Source organism: Narcine bancroftii, chromosome 1 (genome assembly GCF_036971445.1).
Source record: "Narcine bancroftii isolate sNarBan1 chromosome 1, sNarBan1.hap1, whole genome shotgun sequence".
Lineage (NCBI taxonomy): Eukaryota > Metazoa > Chordata > Chondrichthyes > Torpediniformes > Narcinidae > Narcine > Narcine bancroftii.
The window spans coordinates 445003303-445027999 of NC_091469.1; the positions used below are offsets into that span (position 1 = coordinate 445003303).

The 24697-nt window shown below is 41.7% G+C and overlaps 1 protein-coding gene across 8 annotated transcripts in view; it reads left to right on the plus strand.

Moving 5' to 3' along the window:
- The window catches only part of arhgap12b (Rho GTPase activating protein 12b), a 174337-nt gene extending 151731 nt beyond the window's left edge, over window positions 1–22606 (plus strand). For all 8 annotated transcript variants that reach the window (XM_069914461.1, XM_069914458.1, XM_069914462.1 and 5 more), the window contains 3 exons: window positions 5752–5886; window positions 14515–14620; window positions 21189–22606. In XM_069914461.1, the coding sequence (XP_069770562.1) occupies window positions 5752–5886; window positions 14515–14620; window positions 21189–21366 (419 nt within the window). In that variant the 3' untranslated portion in view covers window positions 21367–22606. The remainder of the gene's footprint in view (window positions 1–5751; window positions 5887–14514; window positions 14621–21188) is intronic.
- Window positions 22607–24697: the final 2091 nt, after the last annotated feature.

A 24697-nucleotide genomic window follows, 5' to 3' on the forward strand; every position in this document is an offset into this window, starting at 1 on the left:
TTATTTATAAAGTTATTTTGTATAGTTTGCAACAGAACCTGATTTTTTTTTTTATATTTGGCTAGGCCCAGACTCTGAGTCATTAGATTTTGTAAATTAATAAAATTATAACAGGGTGAAACATCAAAGCCAGACTACAACCGGTGATTTTGTTGAACTTAATCCCTGGTGTAGAATGACAATTCACAGTCTATTGCCTTTGGATGATTTTTTTCCCTTCTCTGGTCAACTGGGAATGAAAACATTTAAATTTGAGAAGTCCACCTGTAAAGCCCTGATGATAATTTTATTTAATAAATTAATTTCCATTATTTTCATGGCTCTAGCCATACAAATTGTTTATAACCATCTTTGAATCTAATGAATTGTGTAATCTATCAAGATTCATAGGATTGTACAGCATGGAAATAGGGTATTTGGCCCAGCTCTCCTTAAATCTTTATCCCCTTATCCTCAGTGACCTCAAGTTATATCTACTTCTGATATGGGGAAATGTTTCCTGCAGTGTACCCTATCTATACTCTTCATAATTTTATATAGAGCTCAGTCATGTTTCCTCTTAACCTCTTCTGCTGCAGGGAGAAATTACTTGGCTTCTCTGGTGTCCCTTCATAACTGGAACTCTCTATCTCAGGTCACAAGCTGGTAAATTTGATCTGTACCCTTGAGTTTTTCCTACAACATGGAGGGCAGAACTGCAGTCTGACTGAAGTTTTGTAAAATTAGAAAATTACTGGCCTACTTTTGTTTTCAATGTCTTGTTGGGTGAAGGCTGTATCCCAAGTACCTTCCGAGCCACATTATAGGTGCCTATCCTTTTATCCAAAATCCTTGGAACCAGACACTTTTTGGTATTTGGATTATGGAATTAAAATGGTGGCAGTACAAAATCACGCAAAACAAAGACACAAGGTGCTGGACATTGGGGGGAGGTTGCGGCAGTGCTGGGCGTTGGGGGCGGTTTGCGGCAGCGCTGGACATCGGGGGGGGGGTGGCTTGTGGCGGCGCTGGACAGGAGTGTGATGAGATAGACCATAAACGATAGCACTCTGCTTATCTTTGTACAGCTCTTGGCTTCCTCTTCTCTTCAAAGATCTCTCTTTGATCTGGTCCAGTTCATTCTGCAAGATTTGCATGGAGATTTGGACGGTGCCCAGCACCTCAGGTTCCCCATCCTTGCTGGTGGCCCGGTGAGGTCTGCCGCTGGTCACCAGCAGCTTGGCGTCGTAGATGAGGCTGTTGGTATCGGTCATGAGCTGCTGGATTGTCTAACCCAGGCGCTCGGCCTCCCACTTGTTGCTGTCCTGGGACTCCAAGTCTTTCTTCTTTCTCAGCAGCTCCAAGCTGCAAACTGGCATTTTCTTGCACACCTTCTTGGAGTCGTTCTCTCCCCCTATGGCGCCCTTCCTCTTGGGCTGAGGGGCCAAGGGCCACCCATTCTCACCATCACTCCCCTTGCCTGCATCGCTGTCACATGGGCTGGCCATGCACATGGCCAGGTGCGAAGTCAGATTGGAGTGCTGCATGATGGAGATGAGCATGCGATTCTCGTACTGCAGTTTCATCCTCACCTTGCCACTCAGTTCATTGACATACAGCCACGCCGCCTTCAGGTCCTCCTGCAGTGAGCCGGAGCACTGCCCAATTAGCTTCCAGGTGGCCAGGCCCTCCCTTCAGCACATTCAGCTTATTGGTCAGCTGCCGGTTGTGGTCTTTGATCTCACCAATGGAGTGCCACAGCAACTCCGCCTCTTCCACGAATTTCAGGTGATGGCGCAGCTCACCAGCCGAATCAGCGAAAGGTGAGCTGGGCCTGCTGGGGTGATGTTCCTGGGCCAGGCACTCCTCTCCTGCTCCTTTTCTTTCCCTTTCTGTCTTGGGTCCCAGCTGAATATGGCGAATCTGAGCCGCTGGACTTTGTTTCAGGTCCCATCTGTATATCGAGATTCGTAGGCACTGGACTTTTTTTTTCCATTGGCGCTTAGAAAGTAAGGATTCCCTAGTGTTCCACTAATTACCAACGCGAATGGACACGGGATATTCAGGTGTGAGTTGAATGTGGATTACATTGGGTCATGTTTGGTGCCAAATACAAGATTTAGTGAGCAGATGACATCCATTGGAAAAAATGTTCAGTTTTCGGTTTTTGGGTAAAAGATTAAACACTTGTAGCCTGATCTCTGTCTGATTATCCTTCTTATTAAAATGTTTCTAAAAGGCATTAAAAGCTTAAAACATTTCATATTAATCTTCACAATTCAAGATTCCTCTTTTGTCATGTAATAGTACAGAACCTGCAATATTACACAAAATTGCCTTCTGCTTGCAGTCAGACAAAGAGTCGCTATCAGAGTCACCTGACACCCCTTACAATATGAGAGAAAGAGAAGCAAAAGAGAGACCCTTCAGAGTGACAGCGTCTATGGATTCAGCTATAGTACTCCTGCAACCTCTGCAGCTGCACAGACTCCAGTTCGATTCATCCAGACCTCTGACACAATCAGGAAACCTCCAGTGCCTGAGACCTTTTAGGAGCCTTCATTGCTCTCAGCACCCTCTTGAATCCCAGCTCCAATGCCTGGTTCCCATGACCCAGTCTCCAGCAACTCACAGCCATGCGGATCCACCGACTGCGTCGCCCATAACCAGTGTGGGTCTCTCAGCCACCCCCCCCCCCCCCACTGGTCCACCACCACCTGTAGGGTTGTTTCCTCTGTTTCTCATTCTCAGTGAGGGGTGCTCTTGCTGTTTCTAGTGGCCTGCACAAGTCCACTGCTTCCCCAGAGTCTAAAAGCCCTCGTAGTGGCTGCTGTGTACAGGCGTCACTATCTTGGGCACGGATCCTGAGGTTGCAGGATTTTAGTTTAAAAACACCATCAGTTTATTTAACAGGCTGTTCAATGTCTGTAAGGAACCACAGGCATTAGGACTGAGCAGGTAAATCTTTTGGAGCAGCGCTCTGTGTCTGCTCTTCTGGGTCTGCAGCACTGACAATGCAGTGACTCCAGCAGCACCACCATTCTTTTAGAAAAAATTAAAAAAAGTAATTAAAAAGAATTAAAGTCCTTACTGGTGTATCTAACAGTAGGAATAGCATCACCACCATGAAGTGGATTATTCCTATAGCGGCCTGGTCAGGAATTTCTAAACCTCCTTGTCAACGTTATCTACCTCAAGGATGGCATCTAAAATAACACAGGCCTCACAATGACCACTATTTAAAGAATTAATGACCATATCAGAATCATTATTTGTAAAATCATTGAAATCATAATTAAAATCCTTTATCTGACTGACTTCATTAAAATCTGTAAAATCATGGAGACAACTATCGGGGTGGCTCTTCGCGAATTTATCAACATTGCAACATTTTTAAATTCCTGTTTTAATGCCAGAATCAGAACTATTTCAATTAGTCTTCTCATCCAAACCTACCTCAGTCATCTACCTCAATATTCAAGGTGATACTTTCAATACCATCTGCTGGTAGTGAATCCACCTTAAACCTTGGAATAATAACTATACCTGCTAAGATATGTTCGAATTAGATGTTTGAGTGGCTAATATCATGTTCAATCCAGCTCAGCACTGGAGGTCCTGCCAGCAATGACTGCATTTATAGGAGGGGGTTCTTGTAGTCCACCCACACTGGAAGACCTCCCACAAACCTTTTCTTCATCATTAGCTTAACACCATAGCCCAGTTGCTTCTAACAAGATCCTCTTAGTCAACAGCTATGGAATCCCAGGGTGCACCACATCCATGACTCCGAATCTGGTGCTCATGACTAACCGCCAGTTCCAGTCACACTGTTTGGTCATGCGAGGTTGACATTCTCACAATGAACTAATCTCTGACTTGATGTCCATGCAGGGAATCATAATTACTCCCATTGTTTACCTGCATTTCATTTCTTCACTTTGACACTCACCTGTGGCATTTGCGATCCTTTGCTTTAATTAAATGATTGATTTCCCGCAATCTACACCATTTCAAAATACCCAGGCGCAATACCCATGGTCGATCTTGACACCAGTTCGAAGCCAGCTGCAAAGGCAGATAGGCACCACTGGAATGGCAGCATGCATCCAGAGTTGCCTAACTAACCAGATACTGGATAGATAAGGCCTTCTAATATGGCTGAATGTTGTCTTTAAAAGAGTATCGGGTCTGGTGTTTCACAGTGAGGTGAGTCTAGACACATGCATTACCATCACAGGTAACTTTAATGAACACACAGGAGACAAATGGGAGAATGTCAAATGGTACTCAGTTGCACATTGGACCCAGGTTGGACTCCAATACCAGTGGCTGCTAATACTCTACACGCTTATACACTCTACAGACGTGGACTTTCACTCACACTCCCGCTTGCCTGTACCAACGGGGGTGTGCCTCTCTGCAAGGCACTTCCTGCGATGTCCACAGTAGCAACCTGATGTGGATCGATCTCCGGGACTTGGACCACAAGTCACAGAGAGAGAAATGTGCTGTTTGTTGATGTTTTATACAGTTCTGATCTGTGCTTCTAGCCAATAATGACCCTAGGTGATTTAAATTAGCCAATGGCAAGGTGTGCTGGAGTCCAAGCTTGATGAACAGGTGATGTGACTTTTAAATAAGTTTAAGACAGGGAGGACACGTGACCATCTGCATTTCACAATATTCCAGACAGACAGGGAGGCCACATGTTTCTCCACAATTTACGTATAACATTAAATAAATAAAAAATAATAATTTTGAGGAAACCTGATCATTTTATTACTGCTTCTTGTTAAGCTATTGAAGGGATCTTGAGGATACAGAACAGTAAATGCTCTATTGAGACAAAATCTGCAATTTGTAATGCACTCTTGCTATGGACCCTGTATATTTGATATATCAGGTTTATGTGAAAGTTTAGCCATTCATAGTTGTTGATTTTGTACTTGGGCTGTTATCAGGATGCAATATGCATGTCCTGTGCAGAAATCAATTCCACTGGACACCTCTTGTGTTTTCATCTACTATTATTTTGGAGTTGATAGAGTGAGAACTGTCAAACCTTGCTGAAAACCCATACAAAAGATTGATTTATTCACACTGATGCTTGATTTCTTCTCAAGTAAATTAAAATAGAAATGTTTACATTTTGTTAATTGCCAGGGTTGGCAATACTGAAGTGATATGCCTATTCTGGGCATATAGGCCCTGTTGCTATAGTTTGGGATAGGTACTGTTAATAATTAAAGATATTTTAAGAGTTCCATGTTTTCAGTAGCAGATCAGTTACATCCACACTTATAATCAATAATCTTTTGATTATAAAGAAACCAATATGAAAGAAAGGAAGGTGATACTGGGAGAAATGGGCAGATGGAATCATTTGAGAGAGGGGATCCAGTGGGTAAAGTACAGTATGTGGGTAATAGGTGAATGGAACCAGGAATCTGGGAGACCAAAGATGAGTGGTGTAAGAAAGGAATGGTAATGGAAGGATCATAAGTTGTTCAGAACTTTTAGGGAAGTGGGGAAAGGAAGGAATAAGGGGGAGGGGTTACCTGAGAATTCAGTGTTCATTTCATTGGGTTGTGGACTACCTGGGTCTGAACTTAAATTTAGTATAGGCCAGACTTGATTACATAATTTAAAAAAACTAGATTTTATTTTTATATATGGCTAAATCCTCCAAAATAGTCTTTAACATACAAAGTAGTTGATTTGTACAGAGTGATTTGTTTCTAATTTTATTAAAGTGTACCTTCCTTACAGATGAAAAACTGGACTTGAAAGATAATAAATGGGAGGATATTAACGTCATTACTGGGGCTTTGAAGATGTTTTTCAGAGAACTTCCAGAACCACTCTTCACATATCATCTTTTTAATGATTTTATCAATGCCATCAGTAAGTAAAAATAATAAATGTACTGTCTCATTCTCACTTTAAAATTGTAATTTTCAGAAAATTACGATCAATTTATTTTCTACTTAAAGCATTGACATTTATGCGACCATGAAGGAAATCAATTGTTGTCACTGTTTGTTTAATAACTTTATTTTAAGACCACAAGTTCTTAGTGTTCATACCTGTTGTACTCTGTACAACAATTGATTTGTATAATAATTAAATTTAAATTCTATCTAGCAGATCCATTATTAAAAAATTCACATTCTATTCAAGTATGGTGCACACATGAAATTAAAGGTATAATAGGGTTATTCCATTAATTCCAAGAAATACCAATGAATTTCATAGTACATTGGAAGGCATTGAAGATGCCTTACAAATCTAACTTGATGCCCTCATTCCTTAATTTAAAAAAAATTACACTTCAAAATGTAGATCAGAATCAGGATTTACTGTCATGAACAAGTCCTAAAATTCGGTGTTAAGCTTTAATTGTCTCATTTTGGATAGGAACTATTTTCCGATGTACTCCAAATCTGACCATTTAATAAAACTAATCTGCTTATTTAAAGTTGATTAAAGGCGAAGTGCATTTGCTATTTGATATTTAATTTAAGATATAATCATATAAGTCAATGATTCAGCTATTTAAAACAGAAATTATACATGTAATTGAAAGACTACAGACTACCACCAGGTTCCATATCCAACATATCCTTCTATGTCATTCCTGCTACCTACTACGTTCCCATCACCAGACACACATTCCCCTCTTTGCTCCCTCCATGGCACCCTTGTCCCAACCTCTGTAACTACAGAAGATACTCTACTTGCAGCCACCCCTCCTCTCTTGCCACCATTCAGGGTCCCAAACAGACCTTCCAAGTGAATCTGCAGGGGTCATCTACTGCATCTGGTGCTCCCATTGTGGACTCCTCTACATCACATCATTAACCACTTTTGCTCTGTCCGTTGTAATAGCATGGATCTCCCAGTGGTCATTCATTTCAATTCCTGGCCCATTTCCCTGCTGGCAGATCTGTCCATGCACTGCCAGTCTGAGACCACCTGCAGATTGGAGGAACAATGCCTCCTCATCTTTCTGGGCACCCTCCAAACAGATTGTATTAATATCAACTTCTCTGGTTTCCCTTGAAATCCCCCATCCCAATCTTCCCCTGTCTCCTTTCCTCTGGTGCACTCACTCACTCCTCAGAGCCAAAATCAATGCTCACCTTTCCTCTTATCATTATTCAATTAACATCTTTTGTCTGTTGGTCTGTACTTCTCCACCTCCCATTCTTTCCTCTTTCTCAGCCTTTAATTCAGAGGCTTGTCTATTTTCACTCACACCTTAAGGATGGGCTAAATGTCAGTAATATATCTTTACCTCCTGTGGACACTGCGTGATAGACTGAGCTCCTCCAGCATTTTGAACACAAAGACAAAGTGTGTTTTGGAAGAATCCAAAGTTTCTGATAGATTCAATTTTTATTCAACTAATAGTTTCATACTTGACTGAAATACTTAATTATATTAAGTAAATCAGAGTTCACAGTTTAAATTGCCACTATTATTATTCCACTCTGCTTTATTCCACAAAGTTGTTGATAAATTTGTAAAGAAGATGTGATTTTGGGTCTTATAATTTACTTATGTTATAGAAAGTTATAGAACAGGGGTGGCCAAATCGCGGCTCGCGAGCCACATTCAACTCTTTGACCTTTAATATGCGGCTCGCTGCCGGTCTCCCCTTCCCCTACCTGCCCGACTCGCGCTGCTGGTCTCCCCTCCTTGTCTGCCCGACTCGCGCTGCTGGTCTCCCCCCTCGCCTGCCCGACTTGCGCTGCCGGTCTCCCCCACATGCCCGCCCAACTCACGCTGCCGGTCTCCCCCCCCCCTCGCCTGCCTGACTAGCGCTGCCGGTCTCTCCCCCTCGCCCACCCGCCCTACTCACGCTGCTGGTTTCCCCCCTCGCCTGCCCGACTTGCGCTGCCGGTCTCCCCCACATGCCCGCCCAACTCACGCTGCCGGTCTCCCCCCCCCTCGCCTGCCTGACTAGCGCTGCCGGTCTCTCCCCCTCGCCCACCCGCCCTACTCACGCTGCTGGTTTCCCCCCTCGCCTGCCCGACTTGCGCTGCCGGTCTCCCCCACATGCCCGCCCAACTCACGCTGCCGGTCTCTCCCCCTCGCCCACCCGCCCTACTCACGCTGCTGGTTTCCCCCCTCGCCCGGCCAACTTGCGCTGCCAGTCTCCCCCCTTCGCCTGTGCCTGATTCGTGCTGCTGGTCCTCCTCGCCCACCCGACTTGCATCTTTAATAGCCTGATATCTGTAGCATTACATTTTAGTCATAAAAAATTATGATTATAATAAGACTAATTTTGTAAGGTGGAAATCTGATTAAAATATCTTTCTTTTTTGGTTTACTTTTTTTACATATTTGTGTCTTTGTGATTATTGAAACTAATACAAATTAACAGTTTAAAAACTGCAGGCAGGAATAAAAAATATTGCATTTAATATGCATTTCTTAAAATGTATATAAATTTTTTGTTATAAAATGTGTATGTAACAATAAAAATGTATGTGTGAATTTTGTTCTTGTCCTGTGGCTCTCAAGCATCTGAACTTTATCGTTTGTGGCTCTTAAATTAATTAAACAAGTTTGGCTACCCCTGTTCTAGAAATTGTTGGATAATGAAATCTCATTGAACATCACCTATTTATTTTGCTTATTCAATCAGGAATTTTTGAACTGCAGATGGCTTTAAGTTCCAAACTAATTGAGGCACTTTAGATCTTGAAGAATGGAGCCAACAATCTATCTTAACCAATCAGATTTAGAGATAGAAAAAAGGTTGAAGTGACTTGAAATGGAATTGTATTTACAGAAAAAAAGAAAACCAGATCTAATTGCTTATAGCATTGTAGAACATGACACAGGGTCTTTATCCCACTGAGTCATTGTCAATCTGAAAGCAGCTATTTTTTGATAATCCCACATTGATCACATTTTATTCTCTCACATTCCCATCAAGCCTCCCACATATGCCCCCACTCTCCTGTTTTACTAGTCTCCAGCATACTTGGGTTAATTTACAATTGCCACTTGATCTGAGAGGCAACTGGAGCAATCTGCAATTCCTGGAAGAGCATGCAAAATCCACACAGGCAGCAGTGACGGTCAGGATTAAATTGATCACTTGGAGCTGTGATACACCAATTTGACTGGTTACACAGTGCTATGGGAATTGATAACCAATTTTGTTTTTGTTTCTTTTCAGCACTCAACCAGAAGGAGCACAATATTATTAAAATCACATTAACTCGTAAAACAAATTGTGTTTGGAATTGTAACAGATTGGTTTGCTACTGTTTTGAAATTGTTCATCAATGTTCATAGCTATTTTCCAGTAGCTTGCAGTGCACAGTTCAGCCAGAGGGTGGCACGTGTTACTCACATCCTTGCGGTGTTAACTTTTGACAGCAGAAATAATCCTAAAATTGAATGTTAAAATATCCTCTTGTAAATTAAATCAATTTGAAGCCTGTGAATTTATGCAGTTTTGTTCTTGTTATTCTGTTACTGTCCACAGAATATCACAAACAAAAATGGCAATGTCTCATTTGACTTGAAAATAATGTTTAAAATAATGTTTCACGGTTAAATGATTCTCCCAATTTTTTTCTGCATGTGTATTCTTAGATATAAAATTAAAGATGGCATGTGATTAACTCTCAATTATATAAAATGAAATTACTTACATATATGTAATCCTTTCATGGGCTTAAATGATTTGAGTTTATAGTCAATTCAATACTTTCAATCTGTTGAACCTTGTCATGTAATAATACAGCACAAGTAATATCCCACGAAATTGGCTTCTGCCTGGTGTTAGACAAGTCGACATTAGTGTTGCCCAATGCCACTTACAGTAAGAGAGAAAGGGACATAAGAGAGTCCCTTCAGAGTCACTGACTATACATGGATTCACCTCCAGTGCTTTTGCAGGCTCTGCAACCGCACAGACTCCTGTTTGGTCCATCGACAACCTGAGCTCCAGATCCAAACCTTCAGATGAGGAAGCCTTCAGTTCAGTGCCTGAGGCCTTTCTGACCCTCATCACCCTCTGGAATCCCAGCTCCAATACTTGATTTTCATGAACCATTCACCATCAGTTCATGCAGCCCAAGTCACCAGGAGCCTGTGTGTGCCCCTCAGCCACTGAGCCCCTTGCTGGTCTGCTGCCATAGTCACTGTCCTGTAGGGTGATCTCTGCTTCTCCTTCTCAATGGCTGGTGCTCTCCACATTTATGGTTTCCTGTGCTAGTCCACTGCTCTCCGGAGACTGCAACTCCTCATGACTGCTGCCGAGCACAGGCACCACTATCTTGGGCACAAACCATGAGTTTGCAGGATTTTATCGGCTCCTATAGCAACCATTTAAAGCCTATACAGAGTCAATGGCATTGGGACTAGGTGGTTAAACCCTTTGGAGCAGTGCTATCTTTCCCGCTACTGGGTCTGTTACCACGACAGCACTGCAGTTACAGTAGCTCCAGCAGTGCCACCATTTCCGTGGGCCCCCTTTCTGTGAAGCAGTCTAGTTAAGTTGATTTCTTATGTACTTCTACCGACTACATAAGGCAGGTTAAAAAAAAATTACAATTTCATTTTGTGGTCTCCCTGAAATGTGGTGTGGCCCCCGTTGAGAATGGCTGGTCTGAAATATGCTTGATAATTGTAGTGATTAGCTCCAGTTAAGCTGTCAGTGCAGGGGATAGGGGATCAGATTTATTGATCATTGGGATGTCTTCTGAGGAAGCTAATGTCTGTATAAAAAGGACAGGTTTCACCTGAACTTGAAGGGAACCAATATCCTGGTGGAGAGGTTTTCTGGAGCTATTGGGAAAGGTTTAAACTAGTTTGGCACAGGGACTGGAAAAAGAATGAGAGGGAGGAGAATAAAGCAAATGGTGGAAAAGTTGATGCAATGGGTAGTGAGATGGTTAGGAAGGACAGGCAGTGGAGGGAGCATAAATGTAATTAGTTGGAGAGTTTGGAATGTCTATTTCAATGCTAGAACTATTAGAACCTAGAGGATGGATCAGTACAGAGACTTGGCTGACACAAGGACAGGATTGGCTGATGCTAGAACCTGGGTTTAGATGTTTCAAAAGTGAAAGGGAGGGGGTGGGGGAAGAGGCATTACTATTCAGTGATAGTTTCACCACTATAGGAGGAGGGGACATTGTGGAGGGATTGTCTACTGAGTCAGTGTGAGTGGAAGTCAGAAGCAGAAAGGGAGCAATCACTCTTTTGGGAGTAGTCATTTGGCCCCCAAATAGCCCTTAAGACAAATTGTGGAATGGTGCAAAAATAACAGGCTTCTTGTAATGGGAGACCTCAATTTTCCTAATTTTGGCAGGGACCTCTTCACTGCAAGAGGGGCAGAATTTGTCATGTGTGTCCAAGAAGAATTCCTGACACAATGTATGGACCAAATGATGAGAGGAGAGGCCAGACTTGACCTCGTACTGGAAAATAAATCTGGTTAGATGACAGACCTCTCACAGGGGAAAAACTTTGGTGACAGTGACTGCAGGTCCATGATCTTTAGCATCGCTATGGACAAGGATAGAACATTGAACTTTGTTCATGATGTTGTGCCAACAACTGATTTACAAAAAAAAAAACAAACCTAAAATCCTTCTTACCTTGTTGCCCTTTATTTTTCTTTCATTCATGTGCCTAAGGGTCTCTTTAAAATCCTTATTGTTCCAGCCTTCACCACCACCCCAGGCAATGCATTCCAGGCACCCACAATTCTCTAAAGAAAAACTTACCCTGATGTTCCTGCCAAACTTTCCTCCCTTCACTTTGTACAGATGTCCTCTGCCCTAGGAAAAAGGTGCTGACTGACTTCCTTACCTATGTCTCTCATCTTGCAAGTTGATATATTGGACTAAGTGTTACAATCCCTGATGTTTCAGTATTGGTTAGATGATCCTCTCATCGTTAATATGGTCAGTTGCTTCAACTACAATAATGGAGGATGATCACTAGAGAATATTAACTGGTATCGGACACATCTTCAGTTGTTTTCCCTGGTATCATTGGGCGTTTTGGTCTTTTAAATACAAGATACCCTCTGCTGAGGCAGGCCTACCACAGGGTGATCAGACCTGGGCATGTGTTCCATATCTGTTTCTCCTTGTGGTCATTTGGAGCCCAAATAGGATCCCTCCTTTTTAGCCAAAGCCAGTGACTGCTCATTTCAGCTGAGTCGGGTAGGGATTTAATTGCCTCTCTGAGGGCCTGCCCTTTGATTCCTACTTCCCTCAGAAGCTTGATAATCAGTTAGAACTCATGTTTAAAGGTTGCTTTTTTTAATTAATTTTTTTTAAATAAAAAAAAGAAGCTTGATCATGGATTTGCAACAAATCCTCTGTAACTGACTTCAACCGGGCACACCCTCAATCTTTCCATCTTCGCTCTTCTGCTTCTGCGGCAAGATTAGTGTAATGTAATGTCTTCCATTTTTGCACCTCATCCATAGTACCCTCCAGAGAAACCATCAGCTCAATAATAATGCAGTCTGCCAAGAGCTGGACCAGAGTACCAGATCTGGTCTCAGGTTTGTGTTGGGAATTTCTGGGAGAAAGATGAGTTGCTGGCTGAGGTCAGAGGGCCCTTGGGGTCCAAATCCATAGGTCACTGCAAAGGTTGATAGGACAGTTAAGGAGGCTTATGGTATGCTGGACTTTATTAATTGGGGGATTGAGTTCAGGAGGAAATATTGCAGCTCTTATAAACTCTGATAAGACCACACTTAGAATATTGTGTTGTTCTGATCACCTCATTATAAGAATATTTGATTTTGGTCACCTCATTACATGAAGGATGTTGAACTGATGAAGAGAGCGCAGATTAAATTTATCAGGATGTTGCCTGGATTGGAAAATATTGTCTTATGAGGCAAGTTTAGCAGTGTGAGAGGTGACGTAATAGAGATCTAGAATAGCGCTATTCTCGGAAACTTGTATAAAGAAACTGTAACTTTAGTATTAAAAATTATAAAGTTATAGAGTCATAAAACTCAGGTTAGACTACACTTGGAATATTGTGTTCAGTTGTGGTCGCCTCATTGCAGAAAGAATGTAGAAGCTTTAGAGAGGGTGCAGAGGAGATTTACCAGGATGTTGCCTGGATTAGAGAATGTGTATTTTGAGGCAAGGTTAAAAAGCAAAGGATTTTTTCTTTGGAGTGAAGATGGATGAGAATGGAGGTTTATAAGATCATGAGAGGCATAGATAAGGATGGACCCCCAGCACCTTTTTCCCAGAGGTGACAATAGCAAATACCAGAGGACCTTTGTAAGGAGATGGAAGGAAAGCTTAAGGGAGATGCCAAGAGTAATTTTTTTTTTGCCTGGAATACATTTCCATGGGTGGAGGTGGAGGTTGGTACAATAGGGACATTTAAAAGACTCTTGGACAGGCACATGGATGCAAGAAATATAGAAGGTTATGGGCATGAGGTAGGAGAGGTTTAGATTGTTGAGTGGGTTTCTATAGGGCAGCACAATATTAAAGGCAGAATGGCCTGTACTGTGCTGTAATGTTCTATGTTCATGTCTGTGTTTTGTGAAATCAATAAAACAATGATATTGAGAGAAAACATAGACATCTGCCTTTGCATTCAAACGCATTATTGTCAGAGAGTCCTCTCCAATCATTCAAAAACCTCATGCAGGTTTTTTCAATCTTCAAACTAAAATTAACCATTGAGTTTCCACACCAAATTGTTACTTTTTTTTTACTGCAAATAGGGTGGGTACTGGAACAGGTTAGAGATCTGCCTACCTCTTGCTACCATCTACATGCTTTTTTTTTTAAAAAGAGTTGAAGGGAATACTGTTCACTAGATGAGCCCAGCACTGTCAAAACCTAAGAATAAAACAAAACCTTTTTGGCGTAATACTGACTGTTAGATATGGTTTCTCTGGTGGTCTTTCTACAGGAAACACCACTGCAACATGCTTGGACTATTACTATGCATTTCCTAAACACAATGACCAGGATGTAAGAGGACATTTGATGCACCAGCACATCCCAATTCTACTTGAAATCTTGGATTGGTCTTTGCCGTTGGATTAAAATGTTGAACTGTCTGCTTAACAGAAATGTAAAAATTCCACTAATCAACTGCAATATTTACACAAGTACAGCCATGTAAGAATGGCGAGATTGAAATACAGAAAATGTCTAACATCCCAAGAATGAGCTCAGGAAAAACTATAATCTCACTTTTTAATGTTATAATCTCTCTGATAATGTGGTCTGCAAACAGTTATACTTTGCAATGTAATGGAGAACACATTTAAATTAGAATCAGAAAATGCAGGAAATCCTTGAAATTGCAGTTAACCCATGTGATGACATCTAATGAATAGGAGATAGATTTGAATGGCATTCTAAATATTGAATGTGTAAACCTACTTTTATTTAAAATATTTTTCTGATAGTTCTGGAATGAATGCAGTAAGTTTTATTGAAGATTATTTGCATGTGTATTCAATGCAAGGGTCAAACTAATTACATGTACTGTAATGTCTTTCAGAATCTCCAGACGACAAACACCGTATTCAAGGTATTAAAGAACTAGTAAGGCAGTTGCCTAAACCAAACCATGACACTATGCAAATTCTGTTCAAGCACCTTGTGAAGTAAGTGTGAATTAAATAAGCGTTGGAACACTGCTCTGATCAAAGCAATGTGGGCATACCTCTCTTGCTGTTTACCATGTCTAATAATTTGGAATGAAACTTCCACCTTAAGATTTAACTTTGAAAACGATTTAGCTTCTATAGACCATCACTTTTGCTGATGCTTTGTCAAATTGCAAATCTCTGTGTACAAGAAATGTGTGACAATTTTTTGGCTGAATTGAGCATCTCATCTGCCCTGTTAAATGTTTAAATATTTAAAAAGTTAACCACCATGAGCTTGCTAACGGTGCAGCAAGTTCATCAGGAGCAATTGGCGTAGTGATGAGTAGCAAATAAACATTATATATCCATAATCAATTCAGTTTCAGATTTATTGTCAGAATACATACATGGCATGGAACCCTGAGATTCCTTTTTCTGCAGATGAGGCAGAATTAAACTACTCACTGTACACATGTAAACAAATAAAGAAATGTAAATAAACTGCAATACAGAGAGGGGAAAAAGTATCAATAAAATACAAAAGTAAAAGTCCTTAAATGTGTTCCTGATTGAGTTTGTTGAGGAGTCTGATGGTGGAGGGGTAGCAACTGTTCCTGAACCTGGTGGTGTAAGTCTTGTGGCACCTACACCTCTTTCCTGATGGCAGCAGCGAGAACAGAGCATGTGACGGGTAGTGCGGATCCTTGATGATTGCTGTTGCTCTTCGACGCCAGCGTTCCCTGTAAATGTTCTCGATAGTGGGGAGGATTTTGCCTGTGATGTCCTGGGCTGTGTCTCCTACCGATTGCAGGGCTTCACACTCAGGGGTATTGATGTCCCCACACCAGATCTTGACGCAGCTGGTCAGCACTCTTTCCACCACACATCTTTAGGCATTTGCCAAGGTTTCTGAAAACTCCTGAGGAAGTAGAGGAGCTGGTGTGCTCTCTTCACGATGCCATATGTGTGTTGGAAAGATCCTCCAAGAACTTAAATTTGCTCATCCTCTCCACCTCTGATCTCCCAATGATTGACTGAATTGTACACCTCTGGTTTTCCCTTCCTGAAGTCAATGATCTGCTCCTTGGTTCTGATGACATTGAGCTCAAAGTTGTTGGTGTACCATTCAGCCAAGTTTTCAATCTCCTGCATGCTGACTCATTGCCCCTTTTTATACAATCCACTACTGTGGTATCGTCAACAAATTTGTAGAATGAGTTCCTCTCAATCATAGGTGTATAGTGAGTAAAGCAGGGGGTTAAGAATGCAGCCCAGTGGTGCTCTGGTACTGATGGAGATTATAGTGAAGATGTTCTTACCAATCTTCACTGACTGTGATCTGGAGGTGAAGAAATCCAGGATTCAGTTGCACAGTCGGATGTTGAGTTTGCTGATCAGTTTTGAAGGGATGATGGTGTCGTATGCCAAACTGCAGTTGATCTTTGGCTTGGCTTCGCGGACGAAGATTTATGGAGGGGGTAAAAAAGTCCACGTCAGCTGCAGGCTCGTTTGTGGCTGACCAGTCCGATGCGGGACAGGCAGACACGATTGCAGCGGTTGCAAGGGAAAATTGGTTGGTTGGGGTTGGGTGTTGGGTTTTTCCTCCTTTGCCTTTTGTCAGTGAGGTGGGCTCTGCGGTCTTCTTCAAAGGAGGCTGCTGCCCGCCAAACTGTGAGGCGCCAAGATGCACGGTTTGAGGCGTTATCAGCCCACTGGCGGTGGTCAATGTGGCAGGCACCAAGAGATTTCTTTAGGCAGTCCTTGTACCTTTTCTTTGGTGCACCTCTGTCACGGTGGCCAGTGGAGAGCTCGCCATATAATACGATCTTGGGAAGGCGATGGTCCTCCATTCTGGAGACGTGACCCATCCAGCGCAGCTGGATCTTCAGCAGCGTGGACTCGATGCTGTCGACCTCTGCCATCTCGAGTACCTCGACGTTAGGGGTGTGAGCGCTCCAATGGATGTTGAGGATGGAGCGGAGACAACGCTGGTGGAAGCGTTCTAGGAGCCGTAGGTGGTGCCGGTAGAGGACCCATGATTCGGAGCCGAACAGGAGTGTGGGTATGACAACGGCTCTGTATACGCTTATCTTTGTGAGGTTTTTCAGTTGGTTGTTTTTCCAGACTCTTTTGTGTAGTCTTCCAAAGGCGCTATTTGCCTTGGCGAGTCTGTTGTCTATCTCATTGTCGATCCTTGCATCTGATGAAATGGTGCAGCCGAGATAGGTAAACTGGTTGACCGTTTTGAGTTTTGTGTGCCCGATGGAGATGTGGGGGGGCTGGTAGTCATGGTGGGGAGCTGGCTGATGGAGGACCTCAGTTTTCTTCAGGCTGACTTCCAGGCCAAACATTTTGGCAGTTTCCGCAAAGCAGGACGTCAAGCGCTGAAGAGCTGGCTCTGAATGGGCAACTAAAGCGGCATCATCTGCAAAGAGTAGTTCACGGACAAGTTTCTCTTGTGTCTTGGTGTGAGCTTGCAGGCGCCTCAGATTGAAGAGACTGCCATCCGTGCGGTACCGGATGTAAACAGCGTCTTCATTGTTGGGGTCTTTCATGGCTTGGTTCAGCATCATGCTGAAGAAGATTGAAAAGAGGGTTGGTGCGAGAACACAGCCTTGCTTCACGCCATTGTTAATGGAGAAGGGTTCAGAGAGCTCATTGCTGTATCTGACCCGACCTTGTTGGTTTTCGTGCAGTTGGATAATCATGTTGAGGAACTTTGGGGGACATCCGATGCGCTCTAGTATTTGCCAAAGCCCTTTCCTGCTCACGGTGTCGAAGGCTTTGGTGAGGTCAACAAAGGTGATGTAGAGTCCTTTGTTTTGTTCTCTGCACTTTTCTTGGAGCTGTCTGAGGGCAAAGACCATGTCAGTGGTTCCTCTGTTTGCGCGAAAGCCGCACTGTGATTCTGGGAGAATATTCTCAGCGACACTAGGTATTATTCTATTTAGTAGAATCCTAGCGAAGATTTTGCCTGCAATGGAGAGCAACGTGATTCCCCTGTAGTTTGAGCAGTCTGATTTCTCGCCTTTGTTTTTGTACAGGGTGATGATGGTGGCATCACGAAGATCCTGAGGCAGTTTACCTTGGTCCCAACAAAGCTTGAAAAACTCATGCAGTTTGGCATGCAGAGTTTTGCCGCCAGCCTTCCAGACTTCTGGGGGGATTCCATCCATACCTGCTGCTTTGCCACTTTTCAGTTGTTCGATTGCCTTATATATCTCATCCAGGGTGGGAACCTCATCCAGCTCTAGCCTTAGGGGCTGTTGAGGGAGCTGGAGCAGGGCGGAATCTTGGACTGAGCGGTTGGTACTGAAAAGAGATTGGAAGTGTTCTGACCATCGGTTGAGGATGGAGATCTTGTCGCTGAGGAGGACTTTGCCGTCTGAGCTGCGCAGCGGGCTTTGGACTTGGGGTGAGGGGCCGTACACAGCCTTTAGAGCCTCGTAGAAACCCCTGAAGTCGCCAATGTCCGCGCTGAGCTGTGTTCGTTTGGCGAGGCTAGTCCACCACTCATTTTGGATCTCCCGGAGTTTGCGCTGAAGATGGCTGCATGCGCGACGGAAGGCTTGTTTCTTCTCTGGACAGGACGGCTTTGTAAGGGATGATGGTGTCGTATGCCAAACTGCAGTTGATAAAGAACAATGAAATGACCAAATATGAAAACTTTTGAGATTAAATGTGTAAATTACGTGCCAAATCAGGAACAGAAAAGAGAGAGTAAAAGTTGAATTAAATGGAAAGATTTTTTTTAATGTAAGAGTTTTTCTTAAATTAATATTTAACTTTTTTCACCAGTTACAAGTTATGGGAATGAGATACAGAAAGATGCAGAAGGATGTGGGCCAAAAGCAGGCAAATGGCACAAGGTTGTGAAGGACAATGTGAGCTGTAGAACTGACTCAAAATTGACAACTTGCAATATGGAAGCAGTTCTTTTTCTTCCTTTGCAAAGAGTTAATTTGCACATTAACTGCTATCATATTTGTGAAAAAGGTAGTCCACAAGCAAGTACTAAACTGAGTTTAACTATGATTAATGTGCAACAACTTCATAAAGTTCAGAAATTAAATACAATAGGCTATAGGAGAGAAACATGTCACCCAGCAACACGTAATTTACTATTCATGAGATACTGCTTCCATATTGCAAGTTACTTGTCCGTTTCGAGAGCCATTGATTTCTACAGCATGGATACAAATCCTACAGCTCATATTGTCCATGCCAAAGAAGCTTGTCCCATTTGTCTGCATTTTGCAATATCCCTTTCTACTTTTCCTATCCATGTGCCTGTCTAATTGTCTTTAAAATATTGTTCCCACTTCTACCACTACCTCTGGCAGATCATTCCATCTACAAAATACCCTCTGTATAAAGAAGGTTCCCCTCAAGTCCCTTTTTTTATCTTTTCCCTCTCACATTAAACCTTTTCCCTTTAGCTTTAGATACACTTTTTTTGGTGGGGGGGGGGCAGAAGTTACCACTATTTGCCTTATCTATACCTCTCCTTAATTTCCTACTATCCAGGGATAAAAATCCTATCAGCTTCTTATAGTCCCCCCCCCCCCCCCCCCCACCAGTCCTGGCAATGTTCTTACGAATCTTTAGTGCACCGTATGCAGCTTAAAAGATAACTTTCCTTTCACTCCTTTTCTTGCTCTCTGTCTCTATCCTGGAAGACAAAATCTACAGATATTTCAACAGACCTACCAACTCCCTCAGTTACCTTGACAACACTTCTTCACACCCTGTCCCCTGTAAGGATTCTATTCTTTTCTCTCAACTCTTCTGCTTTCATCACATTTACTCCCAGGGTGGGATCTTCCAAAAAATCTCCTTCACCTTCTAAATTAAAAGTGGCTTCCCCTCGACTGTCATCATCTCAGCCCTTACCCATATCTCTTCTATTTCCTGCACATCTGCCCTGGCCCCCTCCATCCCAAGGCACAAGAACAGGATGCCCCTTGTCCTCACCTACTATCCCACCAGCCTCCGCAGTGAACAATTTGCAATTTCTGCCACCTACAATGTGATCCTACCACCAGACGCATCTTCCCTTCTTTGTGCAGGGTCCTCTCCCTCCAGGATTCCCTCATCAATTCCTCCCTTCCCACTAATCATCTCCTTGGTACCTTCCCCGGTGACAGCAAGAAATGCTACACGCATCCACACCTCTCTTGCCATAATTCAGGGCCCCAAACAGTCCTTCCAAGTGAAGCAACATTTCACTTGTGAATCTGCAGGGGTCATCTACTGCATCTGATACTCCCAGTGTAGGCTCTTCTGCATCGGAGTGGCTGAACAGAGACTAGGAGATCCTTCCATTGAGCACCTTCACTCTGTTTGCAGCAGTAACAAGGATCTTCCACTGGCCAACCATTTTAATTCCACATCCCATTCCCATACTGACATCTGCGAAACTGAGGCTACCTGCAAATTGGAGGAACAACACCTATTATTTTACCTGGACACTGTCCAACCACATGGCATTAATACAGACATCTCCAGTTTCTGTTCTGTTAGGCCCCCCTCCTCCCCCCCCCATTTCTCTCTCTGTCTCCTTTCCTCCATCTCCCCACTGTCTTCAATCTCCTTTCAGAGAGCTACCCCCTCCCTACATCACTTCTCAGCTTTTTTTTCTCTTCTCTCCTCCCACCCATATCCACCTATGGCTTTCTTACCAGTTAGGTCTGTGCTCTTCCTCGCCCCACTTTTTTTTTCAGGTGCTTGCCTGTTTTTTTCATCGTACTTTGAAAGGCTCAGGCTTAAAATGTTGGTTACCCTTTACTTCCTATAAATGCTGCGTGTCCTGTTTCTCCACTGCATTCGCAGTGTCTGCAGACTTTCCTGTTTAACTTCATATCTTTCCTATAGCTGGGTTCCCAAAACTGTGCAAATTACTCCATGTTGTCTCATCAGCATCTTGTACAACTGTATCATGACCTCCTTGCTTCTGTACTCAATGCTCTGAAGGCAGGCGTTCTAGATGTTGTCTGCACTATTCTGTCTACCTCCATTACTGCTTTCAAGGAACTATGTTCCTGACCTCCGAAGTCTCTTTGTTCTACAATGTTCCCCAGACTTTATCTTTCATAGTGTAGGCCCTGCCCTGGTTTAATCGACCAAAATCCAATACCTCACACTTCTTCAACTTAAATTTTTATCTTAATCATGTATGTTGTTATCTTTACAGCAAAATCCTGCTCAGTATTAACACAAGCAAGTGATTATTTCTCTCAATAATTGATTGTTAGTGAGTCGATCACAAATATGTTCAGTGGTAGTATTCATGTGTTTTATTGTACTTTAAGAAAATTACCAAGAAGTGAAATATTTTCTCATGCCAGATCCCTCGTAAACATGAAATAGTCCTAAGTCAGCTTGAGTACATCATTCAGAGTAAAGATCTAAAATTATCTCATCAAATAATGTGCTTTAAGTATTATTTTAAAAATGCTAAATTTCATACTGATTTTTCTGGAATTTTAAATGATGCCAAGATTAGTCAAGATGCAACTATATATAACTTGAACATATTAAGTGTAGATGATGATTATTCTTCAAAATTGTTATTTCTCTCTAGGGTCGTTGCTTGTGGTGAGCGAAACCGAATGACCACTCAGAGTGTTGCCATAGTATTTGGTCCCACTCTCCTCAGGCCTGAGAAAGAGATGTCCAATATTGCAGTGCGCATGGTGTACCAGAATCAGATCGTGGAGTTGATCTTAACAGAATATGAAACTGTATTTGGTCGCAGTTGAATAAATTGTAAATGGAACACAAATCTACCAAAACCCATATTCGGGGAAATAAGAATATGTTTTAAGTGTCTTTTTATATTTTGGTCATGAACTTTGCACTTGTTTTTCTCTGGTTTTTAAAATGGTCTGTAGTTTTGTTTCCAGTGGTTATTATTCTTGAAAGCAGGTGTTTTGCTTAAGATGTTAAACGGACATGCAGGGAAGCATGCAACCAGGTTGTATTGAAGAGACTTAAATATACAGTAGTTACATACACTGGGTTATTTTGCAACAATATTTGCTGAGACTTGGCAGTACTCTTTTATACTCTTTTGTGTGTATGTATTTTCAGGAAATATCCATTTCCTGCATATATTTGGCAATCCTTACTTGCAGCCTTTCCTGCTGTTTGATGTATTCTAATATTGTATACTGTTGTTGAGTCCTTGGCCAGATTTGTGTAATTTATTTTTTTATAGGTTTACTCAAAATGCAAAAGCTGAAGTGTTAAATGTTGATTCTTCCTAGTTAATGAATATGGCCAAACAGCAATCTTGCAGTTGCTAAACCACAAACCTTCTGTTTTGATCACACTCAGTGTTTGAAATACTAGTGATGTACAAATGAACAAAGAATATACATTAAAATAACACACCCTCAACTAGTTCTGTATATATAGTCTGTGTATAGTTCTTTAACAAAGTACGTTTTCCAAACAGTAACATTTTCTAATCAATTTTTGCCAGCTTGTAATAAATTTGCTGGTCATTTTACCAGCTGAGATCAATACTAAGCTTTTAGGGATATTTTATGACAGGCAACACAATGGGCTATTCTTGGGTAACCTAAGAAGCTGTGTGCACTTTTTAGCTATTGATAATATCAATGCAGGGCAAATCTTAACCATTTGTATTTCAAATGGTACTGGAAAGTAATGTGTAGGTGTGTGCTTTCTAGCTGCACAATAGCTGTTTATTTAAAATGTACAGGCAAATTTTTGAAAAAAATCTGCTTAGCAATTTATTGTACAATTAAGTGCTAACATTTTTTAAAAAATCGTGTATGCACTGATGGGTATTATTAAGGCAAATACACTTGAAGCTAATTGAAATTTTCATTTTAACAGCGTGGACTGACTGTGTTTTTGTGTGGAATACAACCTGTTTCTGGGCACATGATCTGAAGAATTTTTGAATGTATTTTTTTAAACTAACTGCTGTATTGTAAAATGCTAATCAAAGATTAAACAAAATGAATCAAAGCAGTTGTTCAGTTTATTTGTTTCTTACTGCTGAATCTGCTTGCTGGTACATGTATTTGAATGCATATGTTTTGGTATTGGACAAGCAATTTGGACATGATGGGTTCGGTTTCCATTGTTGTGAATTGTAAACCTCAATTCACTCACTGCAATGAAAATTGTAATGAGGGCCCATAATTATTGTGCAGTATTACTAATGAGTAAAAAAAGCAGTTTCCTCCCTACCCCCAGTTTTAACATCTTTTATCAGTACCATATTGTCTGATTTGTCCTTTTTATCCAAACTGTCTTTTTCAACTAAAAAAGAATTCTTTGCCACTTGTGGATGTTTAATTTTTCCCCCCCCCCCCATTTGCTGTTTACTTGATTGAAACATTAGATCCATTTAATTTTGCAGTATAACCATAATTGACATTTCTACAGCTGTTCACTACATTAGTCTCTCTAACTTCTCCCTTTTCTCCCTTTGCAATTTTCTTAATTCTATGGGTAGATTTTCATGGTCAATCATAAAACCCAGTAACAGACCAATTGTCCATGTTGACCATCCTGCCTATATACAATATGCTAGTGCTGTTTTTCTGGTCCATATTCCTTCTTTTCCTTTTTTGTGCCCTTGCCAAATGCTTTGTTAATGCCATGATTATACTCTACCATGTCTTTTGTCAGCTTGTTCATGGACTCACTGTCCTTGTGGGGGTGTGGTGAGGGGTGGTGGGGAAAGTAACCTGCCCCTCAGATCCCTCTTCTCTAGTTTTACACTCTTATTCTTGGTAAAAGCAATGCTATCTACCCTATCTATACTTCTCATAATTTTATAAACCTCAATAAGGTTATCCCCACCCCCAGCCTGCTTTGTGTCAGTGAGAAAAATCCTTGCCAATCCAAACTCTCCTTGTAACTAATGCCCTCCATTCCGGCAATAACCTGTGAATCAATAGTTCTATACCCTTTCTTTAGTATGGTAAGGAGTTTGTATGTACTTCCCATGTATGCATGGGGACTCCAGTTTCCTCCCACCCTTCAAAACGAACTGGGCTTTGTAGGTCAATTGTGTGGCATGGGCTCGTGAGCCAAAAGGGCCTGTTACCATGCTGTATTTAAATTTAGAACTGCCACAAAATTTTATCCCAAGGTATTCTGTCTTTTCTGTTAACCCCCAGTCTCTGTGTGTCTTTCCTTCAGCTCTCTGTCACCTTTCCTTCCATCAGAGAGCATCCCTCTGCCCGATCTCCATCACTTCTCAGCTTCTTTTCTCTTCTATCCTCTTACCTGTGAGCCTCCCCTTACTTATCCTCCTCCTCCTCTCCCACCTACCTTTTTATTCATTATATACCTATTTTTCCAGATTCCCAATCTGAAAGATTGATTGCCCTTTACTTCCGATGGATGCTCTATGCCCTGTGGAGTTTCTCCAGCATTTTTGTATACAAATCTTGATATAGTTTTTTTTTGCACTACCAATAAGTGGAAATTCTGCCTGGCCTACTGGAAAAATAATCTCAGGGTTGTATGTGATGTCATGTATGTACTCTGAACTTTGAACTTTTTAAATTTGATTTTAAATGAATTTTAATCATTGGAAATTTACTCAATTATGTAAATATAGATATAAATGTTTAATCTGAACTGATGGTGCAAGATTGTTTGGTGAGCCATATTTTGAATCTTTAATATTTGAACTCAGATTGGGTGATAAACTCAAAATGGTTTACTAATCACTCAGTATTCCAATAGATTCCGAAACCTTTTGGGAGGCCATAACAAATATGCTTGTAAGGATATTGAATCAAGTGTTATAATAATTAAAACGGAACTTTCCTGTACTAAAGTATGGTTTTATTGTCATTCGTTTGTTCACTAATGGCTAACCTGTTTGCTGAGCACAAAATTTCAGGGCCTGGATAATATTGTTCCTTGTAGAAACACTTGGCATAAATTATTTAATCTTCACTCTGTTTTTGACACCTTATCTTGTTTAAAACCTCCATTAAACCATCAGTCAGACATTAGCAGGAGCTGAGGAACTGCTGATCTTTTCAATTTTATATTGGCCCTACTGATCTAACCAATTCGCATAGTTATAATGAA